Source organism: Anolis carolinensis, chromosome 6 (assembly GCF_035594765.1).
Source record: "Anolis carolinensis isolate JA03-04 chromosome 6, rAnoCar3.1.pri, whole genome shotgun sequence".
NCBI classification, from domain to species: Eukaryota; Metazoa; Chordata; class Lepidosauria; order Squamata; family Dactyloidae; genus Anolis; species Anolis carolinensis.
Window position 1 is genome coordinate 30,705,969 of NC_085846.1, and position 13,178 is coordinate 30,719,146.

Below are 13,178 nucleotides of genomic sequence, written 5' to 3' on the forward strand. Positions count from 1 at the left end.
AAGTGGGATAAATTAGCATTGTTCTACTTTGCTCTGTTCTACATCCAGGAGGCAAAAGATTTCAAGATTTTTTGAATAGCAGAAGATGAAGAGATACAATAGGTTGGCAAAATATGAAGGAACATATTTTTCCCAAACTTCATAGATAATGCATATTGAGATCACAAATTTATTAGGCAAACTAAAAAGACTCAAAATTCTCAGTGCAAGATGCCGAACCCATACGTTTCTTTACCAGACAAAGATGATTTTTAAAAGGCTTTGCTGGGCATAAAAAAATACTACAGTTCAATTGAGTGACTTGGGGGAGCAACCTATGCTTGCTAAGTATTTGCAAAGAAGGGCTGATCTGCTGCCTCAGGGCGGTGAATATACCCTTAATGTTATGGTCACTTCTCCTGCAGATGCTCCAGGTTGAATGGTAGCTCTGCCACAGGTTCGACAGCAGAACTCAGCACTGAACTCAATCCAACTGGAGGAAGAGTGGCAATAAAATCAAAGGGAGCATCCTCTGTGAAATCTGTTTCACCAGTCAACTGAATTCCAACTCTGGTATAAGATTAATGCATGTGAACAAGACATTAAAAATGGCTGCCACAATCTCTGCAGAGAGGCTTATGCAGAAAGCCCTTATTAAAAACAGCCATCACCTCTCTGCTTTACATCAAGCACCCAACATACCTCCCTCACATTGTTGCTGAATTCTTTTTAGGCTGAAAAATAAGATAAGGAGGGAGGGCTGCTTTTCTTTCTCCAGTTTGGGCAATGGAAAAGTAATGGGGAGGGACTGCTTCTCACCTCTGTCTGTTGTCACTTCTTTCACTCTGGGTCCTTAATAGAAGAAGGTTGCTTTCCTTGCTCTTCCCTCCCCATCCTTTTTAAGTGCATTCTCATTTATATGTTTTTCCCTATCTGTATTTGTATAGATGTAGACACACACTAACCATACCAAACTGTAATCTATCAAATAAACAAATTACTTCTTTTTAGTTATTTCTAGTATGTCCCTTCCATGCAATTTCAAAAGGGGCGGGGGTAAAATTAGTTTGCTACATGCTCCTAATCTTTACCCTCAACCTATCCACAGGTCAAAGCAAACTAGTGTTCCCTCACTTATCGCTGGGGTTAGGTTCTAGGACCACCCGCAATAAGTGAAAATCCACAAAGTTAGGACGCTATATTTATTTTAATATTTATACATTATTTTAGTAGTTATACACTATTTTAAGTCTTTATCAACCAATTGTGTGTTGATAAATTGCCTCCTTCTCCTCCTGTTGCCGCTTGGGCTCCTTTTCTCTCCCTTTGGCTTCTCCTTCCTCCCTTCCTTAGGCTGTAAATTATAATTTTTTATGATTTATAATAGTCTTTTAGAGTTTATTGAAAAACCGCAAAACAGCGAATCCGCGAAAAGTGAACCACGAAGTAGTGAGGGAACACTGTATACAATTTTGGCCCGAAAAACTGCCCTTGACTATATATACAAGTATATATGGCAATTTGAGTTTTCAAAGTTCAGGTATAGTCATTAGGCATACAGCACACACATATAGCAAGAGATTTAACTGCCAGTCATAAAAGGGAAATTGCCACCTCAGCCCAACCTCATAAGAGCTGCCACAAAAGAGTAGCAACAGAAGCCATGTTACCTAGGAGCAATATTACACACACATGTATGCTATATTTCTATATACACTATCAAGGGGAGTAAACTTCATAAGCTTACTTATGGGCTTTCTTTTGAGGAAAAGTGCTTAGGACTATATCAACACTCTTATATAAGACTTTGGAGAAACATACAAGTCCTTACCTTTAAATCTCTCTGCTGAGATCTGATCCATTCTTGGATAAAGTCCTGAGGATTACTGCTGAAACTTAGCATGAAATCTCGCTGTGTCTTCAGCTGGTTGATGGACTCAATGGTTTCATGGATCTAAATGTAAGAGTTAAGGATAGACAGAAGGGTTCTCATAACTAAGTTTGGCAATATGATTCTCCCCAAACCAAATGATGTATGAACCCATGGGTATAGGACAGCACATAACGGCCCACAGCAGGCTATCCTGAAATGTAGGGACACTGCTTTTAGAAGCTCCTGCTTTCTGAATGGGCAGGAAGTGGTAGCTTGGCCCCAGAAGCAGTGTCAGCACTTTCCCCTTTCCATGGAATGATCTTCAACTTATCCTCGGGTTATATAAAAATCCCTAATTTTGCCCTCAAAACCTGCTCTTGACTTATACATGAGGTCAATCTATACATAAGTATATATGGTAATTTCCAGGCCTTCATGCACAGATCTCCAGAACATTCTAGCTCCATATACTTGTATTATAGTTTGTCCTTTGAACAGAATAAACTATACAACAAAAGAACTCTGAGATCTGAGAATGGCTGCCGTTTTTATAGTAAGCCAATCTTTCTGAAAAATTAGGTTACATGCCTGCTGATCACAGATCATACAATCTGTTTGTTTCCAGAGGTGTCATTGAAAAGGATGTGGGAGAGCAAAATAGAAGATGCTTATGGGGTCTGGACTGCACTGTCTTAGAAGTGAGATGTTCTGTTGCTGCCACTGTTTTTATTTCATCAGAGCACTCCTTCTATTCTTCCCACAATCATAACTGAAAACATAATGACATAGCTTAATGCTTCCCCTAACAAAAACAAAACAAAATAGAAATTCATATTATACAAAACAAGATCTGCACATGCGTAACACACATTAAGTACTTCTCAAGCATTTGCTGGATTTGTCTTTTTGAATTACGGATACAAATTTAGGATTCCTAAAGACCAACATTCTTGGATGGCAAACCTAGGAAGGATGGTTAGACAGAAGTCTCAATGCTTTTAAGTTAACCTAGAAGTATTACATTGCCCATGTCCTAACATTTTCTAGTGTCCTTAGAGGTCAAGGGGAGATGTGTCCAGCTAGCATCACTCAAACTATGCAGCCATACAAACTATGAAAGGCAGCATGCACAAATCTATTTTCTGCTTTTGGTTGGTAGAATCTTACCTTAACATCCAAAGAGGATATTTCCTGCTGGTTAGTGGTGGAGGCCAAAAAGTTGCTCATTTGGGCTTTCAAGGGATCATCCACTTCCACATCAATGTCATAGCAGGCTGTCTTTTTCTGGTCATTAGGATCCACACTGAAGAGAGGAAAACAAGAAGCTAGGCTAAGATACACCTATCTGGAAGATATGTCTTCACGATCCTGTTCCAAACATGAGGGGACAGGTTGATTAAAGTGTGTTCCCTCATAATGTGTGCTGTGCCAGCCCTACCTGATAACATGGTTGATCACAATGGGATCTGGATGCTGCAGGAGCCCTGCCAGTTTCATTGGGATCTCAGAGAATCGCATCCGTATGCAGTTAAAGATCTAGAATGCAGAAAGAAAGAAAAAACATAGGAGCGAGTATAAATGATGGGTTTAAAAGAAATTCTTGCTAGAGTTTGCTTACTAGTGTAAACATAAGTACTCTCTCAGTTGAGAAAAACAACAGTGAAACACCATGTGGAAACATGATACAAGGTCTTCTCTATGGCTGCTGTCAATCTCTGTAACCTCCTCCTCAGAAATGTTAGACTGGCACCTCCTTTATTATCTTTCCATATTCAAGTGAAGGTCTTTGATAATTTTTTCAGAGAAATGGGTCTTATATATGCTATTTTTATTTGATGTTTTAATAGTTTGTTTTAAATGTTTTGAATGTATTTTTTATAGTTTAGTCATTTTAATTTGTTTGTGCTGTGAATTTGAACTAAACTATTGGTTTTAATTAGAAGCTGCTTTGTCCCAGATAAGAACAGGTAGCTTACCTGTAAATGTATTTCTTCGAGTTGTCACCTGTGAATTCACACAACTGAGTAATCTGTGCCTGCGCAGACCACTGTTCGAACCCTTCTAGAGAAGGCATGGGCAAACTTCGGCCCTCTAGGTGGTTTGAACTTCAACTCCCACAATTCCTAACAGCAGGTAGATGTTGAAGTCCAAAAACATGGAGGGCCAAAATTTGTCCATGCCTGTTTTAGAACCACTGGTTTTGGTGGCAACTCCACCCACTATCCCGAGGCTATATTGCCAGTTGCCACTGACACCTCTCAGTTCCTAGGCCGCAGCTACAGCCTGTATGCAGACCTGAAGTGGCATGACCCCTGTGTGGGGAGGATGGACTGCCTAGTGATTCTAGAAGGTTCCAAACCGTACTCTGCGCAGGCAACTGGATTGTCCAGTTGTGTGATTCACAGAGATCATGCAGAAGTAATATAAATATCATTGATTATTTGTAATTACTGTTATTACAAATTATACTCACACATGTAAATGTAAATATATACCAGGGGTTGAGGGGTGAGAAAGCAGGAGTTACTGACCTGGCGGAAGTAGCGATTACAATTGATATATTCCTTCTCATGGTTGTCCTGTAGCTTGTTGTGTTTGATGTAGAGCCACAGGGCCTGCATGATGCTGGCACGGGTCTGAGTGTGAACTCCCAGCAGGCGAGCCAGGCGGGGGTCCAGCTTGTACTGTGGGGGCTACAAAAGCAATACAGTCTGAGAATGTAACTGTGAGGTGGGGGCATCCCCTATCTCAACCCATCCAAGCGCTGTAACCTATTTCCAGCTCTCAAAATGGAATAAGAGAGGGAAAGACTGACTTATCTCACAGTATGAAAAGTGACTTTTTAAAGAATAAATTATTCTCATTACTCATTAGGAGTGCTGGGGGTAGGAGGACAAAGAAAACCTATTAACTTTTGTTACTCATCACCATGTTAAACCAGTAACTTATGGTATTACTCATTACATTTCATTACTCTTATTGCACTAAAATTTAGGTTTAGAAAGAAAATCCTTGAAAAATGTCATTCAAAATAATTCAGCACCAATTTCCTGTATCTTTACAAATCTAATGGCACAAAAATATTTTCTCATCATAACACTGAAATGACAGGATCCAAGTTCTGCCCAAAAAAGATGAAATATCATGTATGTAAGGCAAACAACCAGATATTTTTCCTCATTTCACCACCAGACCTTAGCTAGAGGAAAGCCACAAAGGTTGGGATATAGAAAGAAACCTCTGGCCAAATCTTCTATAACTCCTCCATTCCTAAAACAGGGTTGTCATATGAAATGATGTGATCAAGAAATTGGTAATTCAGGACATTTCTTGTTCTCAGTAAGAACTAGGCCAAGTTTCCTCTTACCTGGTGATCCAGCATGAGTAACAAAGTACATTTCACATTGACATCACCTGGACGCTTGACTTGGAAGCCATCTGTTTCTTGGGTTGTGGGCAACCGGTGCCACTTAGGGGGAAAAGCAATACAAGATAGATGTCCTTAGGGCAAGACATACATAGGATGGAATTTATTCATTTAATTGTGCATAATTTATGTTTTAAAGTTCAGTTTTCAGATTATTGTTCTACTCTTGCTCTTATGGAAATAAGAAATGAGAAACAAGCTCCAAAAATCTCAGAAATTTCATATAATTAAGGTGAACTCAACAATAACATTTTCATAGAACAGATATGGGCAATTGTCCATCCAACTCTGTCCATCCTATGCCTGAGATCTAGCATTTTATGGGCATCATTTTAACTGCAATGGTTTTACGAAGTAAGTGTACTGATGAATTTGCTAGAGAAGCCAATTCACTGCCACTCAATGAATTTATAAACATTTTGAATGAAATGACTGAGGCTGTCTATTATGTTAACATATTAACTAAGGTGCAAATATGCAGTGAAGGAGTTTTACACATGCATAATACATGCACAATAAGACACTTTATAAATGTAAATATTTCATTATATATCTAGACTTGTTAAATGGTAGCGATTATGATTATGTTAAAAGGCTATCTAACAATACTGCCAAACAATTTCTACTAACCACAATCTCACCCTGCAGCCTTTGGGTAAATATTGGTTTAGACAAAGAGACCCAATAGCCTAGATTCCAAGGGAACTTAGAGGCTACTATACCATACAGCTTTGCTGCAAAAATAATAGAAAATAGAAGCCATGCAGGATTTACATATAATGGAAAACAACGTAGAAATAACTTTAATTCATGAGGCCAATTTATGGTTTCTCCTAAACCAAATTCACATCTCTCCCCTTACCTTTCTTCTGGAAGCTGATCTTTAACCATCACAATTCCTGCTCTTGACAAATAATCTGCTAGCTAGTAACTCCAGCTTCTACCATTAATTCCTTCTGCTCAGAAAACTGTTTTCAGTACCAATCCTATAATTCAACACAACTACTCACTCAATTCATAGAGAAACAGAGTCCAGCACATTAACAGGTCACAAAGACCTTCCAATAATTGCTTTGAGTTGCTGCTTATTCAGCAAACACAGCTATGCACCAGGGCACCTACCTCTACCAGGTGGTTGTCTGGACCATACAATTCCTTGTCCAGTTCGATGACCAAGCTCTTAAAAAAGGATGAGAATTTCCTCTTCTGCTTGCTTGGCTGAGATAGAAAAATAGAAGAAGCACTGAGCCCTGCTTTACCTACAAGAACTCAGCAACTTGGACATGTATATATAAAAATGAGGGATAAGCATATGGTGTAATTTCTAGGGATCACTTTGAATTTTTTTTGGAAACAATACCATCATTTTATATTAAAACAGCATTTTAATTCAGTACAGTTCTTTCATCTATCTGTCTCATAAGAAAAGTTTTGGAAGAACAAAAAAATTCAGTAGGTCACGTGTTCCAGTATACAGCATCACTAGTGAAAAACCAACAGTACTCCTTCTCCTGACAGTGTCTGAAAGAGTTTCTGCTGTGTTCTTATACCATGGGATTATCTGAATCCTTTAAAAATAAATTTTTCAATCTAAGTTCTGAGAAGAGTATAACTCTAGTATAAATCCACGTTGAAAAGAAAAAAAATCACATTGAAGACAGAGCTAATAATAGTGACAAGGTAAAAGTGTAGGTATAAGCTACACATTAAAAATAAAATAAGACAATGGACCTAGATAATAACCACCAGAGAAAGTGTTGGGGGGGGGGGGGGAGAGATTGAAGAAATTATCTTTTGTCTGATCTGGGCAACACAGAAGAAAACATAATCTAAAAAATTATTGCTCTGTTAGACAAATAAATCCTGTCATTCACTTTTCATTTCTCGATAGATACAAAAATCAAAGTATGTATGCATGTTTGTATGTATGTATGTTTGATCCACCAAGGCTCCTACATAGCTTAATGGATCTAGACCTATCATGAGCCACAAAAAATACTGGTGGGGTTTGAGGGAACTGGTAGAGGATGATGGGAGCTATATCTGGAGAACCATCTGAATTGCATCCACAATGGATCTGCACTAACCTTGGAACACATATACTCTTCATGATCCAACTTAAAACACTGGTGGGGTGAGGTGGGGAAATGATAATGGAGTCTGGCTACATCCAAAGAGTTGTGTGATTCCCATCCCTGACCGGAGTGCAGCTTTCCTCCTAACCCAGTGGTTCTTAACCTGTGGGTCCCCAAATGTTTTGGCCTTCAACTTCCAGAAATCCTAACGGCTGGTAAACTAGCTGTGATTTCTGGGAGTTGTAGGCCAAAACACCTGGGAACCCACTAGTTGAGAGCCACTGTCCTAAAAAAGTCAGATGGATCAGCCTGCTTGACTGTATCTCCCAACATCCTTACCCCTTTGCTAGGTAGGCCAGGGATGATGGGAGTTGCAACCTGACAAGGAAGAGCTATCTGGCCTGTTAGAAGGAGAGATGTGAGTTGCATCTCAGTCAAATCTGAGGCCTATGAGATTTGAATACCTGCCATATCTGGGGTTGATGGGAGTTGCAACCAATCAAATCTGCAGCTGATGGGAACTGTAGTTGCAGACTGGCCAGGTCTTGGGCTGATAAGATTGACAGCCCATCATCTGTACATTTTTTAAAGATCTCATTATATGCATTATATATGCATTTTCTAATGGCATTGCTTCAGTCTTACATCATCCAAGAGCTTCCCTTCTACACGAAGCTCCCACGAGGCAATGCGCTCACCACCTTCAGATTCTTCCTTGGCTGGTGTAAAAGTGTTTGAGATGTAAATCCGCAGTTTCCGCTTTTGCTGAAGATTTTGAGAAAAACATTAATCAGGAACAGAATAGAATCAACTCAAACACATACTGATAATTGCACACACTGTCTCAAGAAACCTGAAGGTTTCACTAATTCTATTTCTTTGCTTACTGTCAAAGGTTTCTTGATTGCCTCTTGAATCTCCATCCTCTTGCGAGCAATGGTCTGGTCCAGCTTGCGTTCAAAGGCCAGTAAATCCATGTAGGCCTGAGACTCTGGGACCAGCTCACGAATCTATGAACACAATGATAATTTATCAGGCAAATCTTATTGGATTCAAAGCTTGGGAAAATGTCCATCTGGGCTAGGGAATTCCAGGACTTGTGGTACAAAAAAATAATGTTTCCAAGATCAGACCATATGCAATCAGAGCAATGTTCCAGTGTCTCTAAGTCAGGTATAGGCAACTATGGAAAAATAGGCTATCACATCAGTCCCCCAGGAAACCTGGGGGATATGAAAAAAAAAATCATCTTTGCCCTCTCTAAAGAGCATAGGGGAATTTTCACCATATTTAGAGGCTTTCATGGGCCATTTTAGGCAAGATGGCCCTTTAAAAAAAACAATAGGAGGTGATCAGAAGTCATTTCCTATTTAATTCCTGTTTTTAAAAAAGGTCTTTTCAGAGTCTAAACTGGTCTGGAAAGTACAAAATGTGGTGGAAATGAGCCCCTTGTCCTCACAGTGGATATTTGGGGACATTTCAGAATAACTAATTTCTAAATAATTCTACCAAACATGGAGGAAATGCATTACACGCATACCCAAAGTGTGTTTGGCGGAGCTTGCAGTCTGGAGGGAAAAATGAATTGTTTTTGCACCAAAAAAATGTCCCCTTAGAAATTCCATGGAAACCTGAAGACAGCCCTGGAGGGTGGGTTTTGCATGCAGACCATACACCACTATTTCCACCAAATGAGTCCATTCCCCTTCCCTTTAATTCAGAGAGCTCTTCTGCGAAAAAAAGTACTTACTCGTTGTGGTAGGACTTTGTCTGCCATCTTCCGCCTTTTGAACCTGCAAGAATTATGTAGAGGAATTAAGGAAGAAACAATCTAGAAGCCCTGGCCCATAACTGTAAAGCTCAAATTCTACACATGTAACATTACATTCGAGTATCACCCTCTTGTAACAGCAAAACATCTTCCCTACTTCAAAATACTGTTTGACAAGTTCTCCTCAGCTTGATTCAGGGATCTTATCTGTATAAAGTTTGCTTCGAGATCTATTTTAAATGTGAACAGCAAGGAAATGCTTTCATGGAATATGAGGAACTCACAGTTCATGTCCTCATGTAGCAACAGCCTAATAATGGAAAGGGTGGGGAACCAGAAACACTAACTGAATACAAAACTGTTGTTCTTGTGGTGTTTTGAATTATAGGGAACTGTCATTATGAAAAACAATTACTCAACAGCTTTAAATGCCAGGACAGATGGATAACTCTTAACTATAAAATTACATGCATATTTATTTCCAAAAAAGGGAAAGGATTTTATATAACTGTTGAAGATGGTAATGTTAAATGTGTAGGGAAATTGTGTGATTTATGACCTCGAGCAATTCTGAATGTTTTCATGAAATTAACGCTGTGCACTAAACAATTTCATATCGTTACTATAACATACTTCATTGTAGTTTTCCTTAATGTGAACAGCTTACCCCTATCTGTATAGCTATATGAAAAAGTAAGAATAAAGAAAAAAACAGACAGCAAAGTATATGCTTTGGATCCTTACAGCAGGAACTAAAATTCTGTCTGACAGCATAATAGAGAATAGAAGAATTCTGCCTTCAATGTATTGTAAAAGGAATTCAAACAGGGCTCAAACGAACCAAGAGAATGAAGTCTGGCAAGCAGAAACTTCAATCTAGCAAACCAAGAGATGTTTTCTCCTTCTACTGCCTTGTGCTCCCACTTTCATCATGCAGAACTTGGCCCCGAAGTCTGGATGCCAGATGTCTGCAGCTGTTTGTTTCCCTGAGCAAAATTCTCATTGGATCAAGTTGGCTGAGAAGGACTTGCCAGGAAACTGAATGTCATTTGCATCTTATTTGTTTTCAAAAACAGCTGGTGAAACCAAGCCAAACAGAGCCTGTAAGGGGCTAGAAGTATGTCTGTGAGGAAAATACTGTAGATTGAACTCAAAGTCAGCAGAAGTTATAGCAGAGTGCGAGCTGAAGGGAGGGGGAAGAAACTCAAATGATAGTAAGAGAATGGACTTCTTAACCTCCATTGCCTGATTAGATATAAATAACACATCTTTAAGAACTACTAGTATATAATTTATCCTCAATGAGACCTGGGTCACCATAGCTATGCCACTTTAATGGGCCTCCCTTCTGCAATAGGGAGGGAATATTTGACTTTCTTACAGGGTTCAGTTTTAAGGAGTACTGAACTATTTTGAGTGGAGCATTTTATATATTAGAAATGAAGAATGCAAATGCTAACCATTTTAAATCCCCCTTTGGGGGAAGAATATGTTGAAATTACTTCTGAAAACTTGATACAAGTAAATGGTGCAGTGGATCCATACCTACCTAGCACAGAGGTCTGCTAAACCACAGCATCCTCCAGGATACTAGAATTTAAGAGGGGTAAATCTGTAGCCCTTCAGATGCTTCTGGATGCAAGAAAACATCATTCCTTTTCACTGGCTATGTTGACTATGTGAGCTAGGGAGAAAGGGAAAGCTTCTGCCCATAGTTCAATCTGGAACAGCACAAACGTTTACCACTTAGGTGATAACTAGATCAAAGAAGACAGCTATGGAGAAAACCACATGCTCTTGAATATCATATTAATACAATGGATCTTTTGGAGTGGAAGAGTTTAAACATTTATTATTTCATTTGTCCCTGATCACAGAAGGTTGGGATATATATTTTATCTCAGGAGCCAACTAGTTCCACAGATTACCAGACAATTGTTGGAAACTCTTCGATTAGTGATTTCAGTCACTCTGCCCCTAGTAAGTTCTCAAAATAGGGCACTAACAATTATTCCTATGCACCCTTTCCTACTGGCTAGAGTTAATAGATTTGATATATCAAGGTAGCATCGGTAGTAAAACAGCTGAAACAGGAGAAAGAAGAAACAAAGGGAAAAAAAGACATTTGGACTGAATAATACAAGAGCTCTAAGGGCATATTAGAACCTTATGAGACAGAAATGATAGCAAAGCATCTCCATTATCATTTCATTCGCTTAGTATCATTCAGGGGAATTATACGTAGCAGCATTTGGTCTAATTAGCACAGAGGTCTGTAAGTTTCTGTGACATGTTTGATTAATATTTTGCAGTTAAAATACATCATACTCAATCTAGGTTGGATTATTTTAACAACTCACTGCAGAGTTTGTCAGTTGCATCATTTTTGCTAAGATTAATTTCAGAAGTTTTTACCCAAGAATAAAATGTTCTTGAAGTAGCCCAACCAGTCATCTGTGCTTTGGATCTTCCCCATCTTTTCTGATCCCAGCCAGTTGGCTGCAACAATTCTTAGGCTGGGTTGCTGTGGGTTTTTCAGGCTGTATGGCCATGTTCCAGAAGCATTCTCTCCTGATGTTTCACCCATATCTATGGCAGGCATCCTCAGAGGTTAGGCTGTTTATACATCTTTGAAAGAAGCAGCAACATACGGTTCTCCTGAAAAGGCCACATTACACCCATTCTTGAAGAAGTGTTTTGTGACCACTTTTGTGGAAAAAATTCTTTGGAGCAATAGAGTGAATGTTGGGTTCCAGTTTCTATTAAAGATAATGATTCATAGAATTCATTTCAATGTGATTACAGGTCTGTGTTTGGGATCAAAATTGTCTTGACTATACTGGTAGATGAACTTTGTTAGCAATAAATCAGTGAATGTCCACTAACTGATCCCTTGGCAACATTTATACTTTCTGTTATCGTGTTCTGAACTACTGAGAGCACATGGCCCTTACAGTATTTCTACTCCAACTCGTTTGTCAAACTTCACAAGCTGGAGAAAAAATGTGTTGTAGTTTTATTCTATGCTTGTGCTTTCTAAACCTACATGAAATTGCTAGGGAAAGCTGGAAAGGATCCAGTAAAATGAGAGCCGACTACTTTGCTAGTGTGTATGTAGGGAAGAGTGATAACTAAAAACAAGGATAAGATATGTAAAGCAAGAGATAGCAGTGAATGTAATGTTGCATTCATTAAAAATTATTATTCTGGAATTGCACAATTTTGATATATTACCACTTTGCTGTGGCAATATTTCTTCCTTTTCTAGACCTTGATTTTGGAGTTGCAAAGTTTTCCTTTTAAAAAGTGTGGAATGGGTAGGGACTACACTTGCCCCTGTGATAGCTCAGAGCGCATTCAATTACAGGAAAAACAGACAAAAGTACATTGCATGTGATGGTGGTGAATATATTATCCATTTTTCTTATAAACAGAATGGATCAGAAAGCTATGGTAAGAAGATGATTCCCCCTGCTTTCCCACCCTCATAGGATTAGGTTATAGGAGTTGATTATAGAAGTCACTTATAATATTCAACTTTCTGTTCCCAAGGCACATGTTTCAGCTAAAGAATCAATATTCCTTGGGGTTTCTTACCCTCTCCTTTGGGTTAGTGATGAAGGTGATTGGGTCTGTGGAGCAAGGAGCCGCTTTCGGAATGGATCCATCATGGATGGTGGCATTCCAGGTCTCAGTGGAGACACTGTTCCATATGGTGGCCCTGAAGGGGCTCCCACTTGTAATGCTGCCATGGGCATCCTGCCACCAGGTAGCAATGCTGGCCTCTGGAAAGAAAGAACAAAAGGCATCCTAGAAAACAGGCCAAGTACCTACCAGAAGTTCAGTGGCATTGGACTGGCTGAACCCATAATGCTCCCAAGCAGGGCAAAGTGCATCAAGCAAATTCACACAAAATAGTCTTGCTTATCTAATGTTCTTTCAAATAAAATTTAGGTAAAGTAGATCACAATCTTGGGACCCTGAGTCTTTCTAAAAGAATCTGCAGCATTCATACAGAACTACAATTCTCACAGTAGTCATGTAGATACATTT

At 39.1% G+C, this 13,178-nt stretch overlaps 1 protein-coding gene across 1 annotated transcript in view; it reads right to left on the reverse strand.

Annotated features, from left to right (window-relative positions):
• smarcd2 (SWI/SNF related, matrix associated, actin dependent regulator of chromatin, subfamily d, member 2) overlaps positions 1–13,178 on the reverse strand; it is a 29,034-nt gene that overhangs the window by 1,995 nt on the left and 13,861 nt on the right. Inside the window, exons 2-11 of the mRNA XM_003222585.3 lie at positions 12,723–12,910; positions 9,105–9,147; positions 8,242–8,364; positions 8,000–8,119; positions 6,402–6,497; positions 5,220–5,321; positions 4,384–4,545; positions 3,291–3,388; positions 3,020–3,155; positions 1,811–1,933 (exon numbers count right to left, since the gene is read on the reverse strand). Coding sequence (XP_003222633.2) covers positions 1,811–1,933; positions 3,020–3,155; positions 3,291–3,388; positions 4,384–4,545; positions 5,220–5,321; positions 6,402–6,497; positions 8,000–8,119; positions 8,242–8,364; positions 9,105–9,147; positions 12,723–12,910 — 1,191 coding nt within the window. The remainder of the gene's footprint in view (positions 1–1,810; positions 1,934–3,019; positions 3,156–3,290; positions 3,389–4,383; positions 4,546–5,219; positions 5,322–6,401; positions 6,498–7,999; positions 8,120–8,241; positions 8,365–9,104; positions 9,148–12,722; positions 12,911–13,178) is intronic.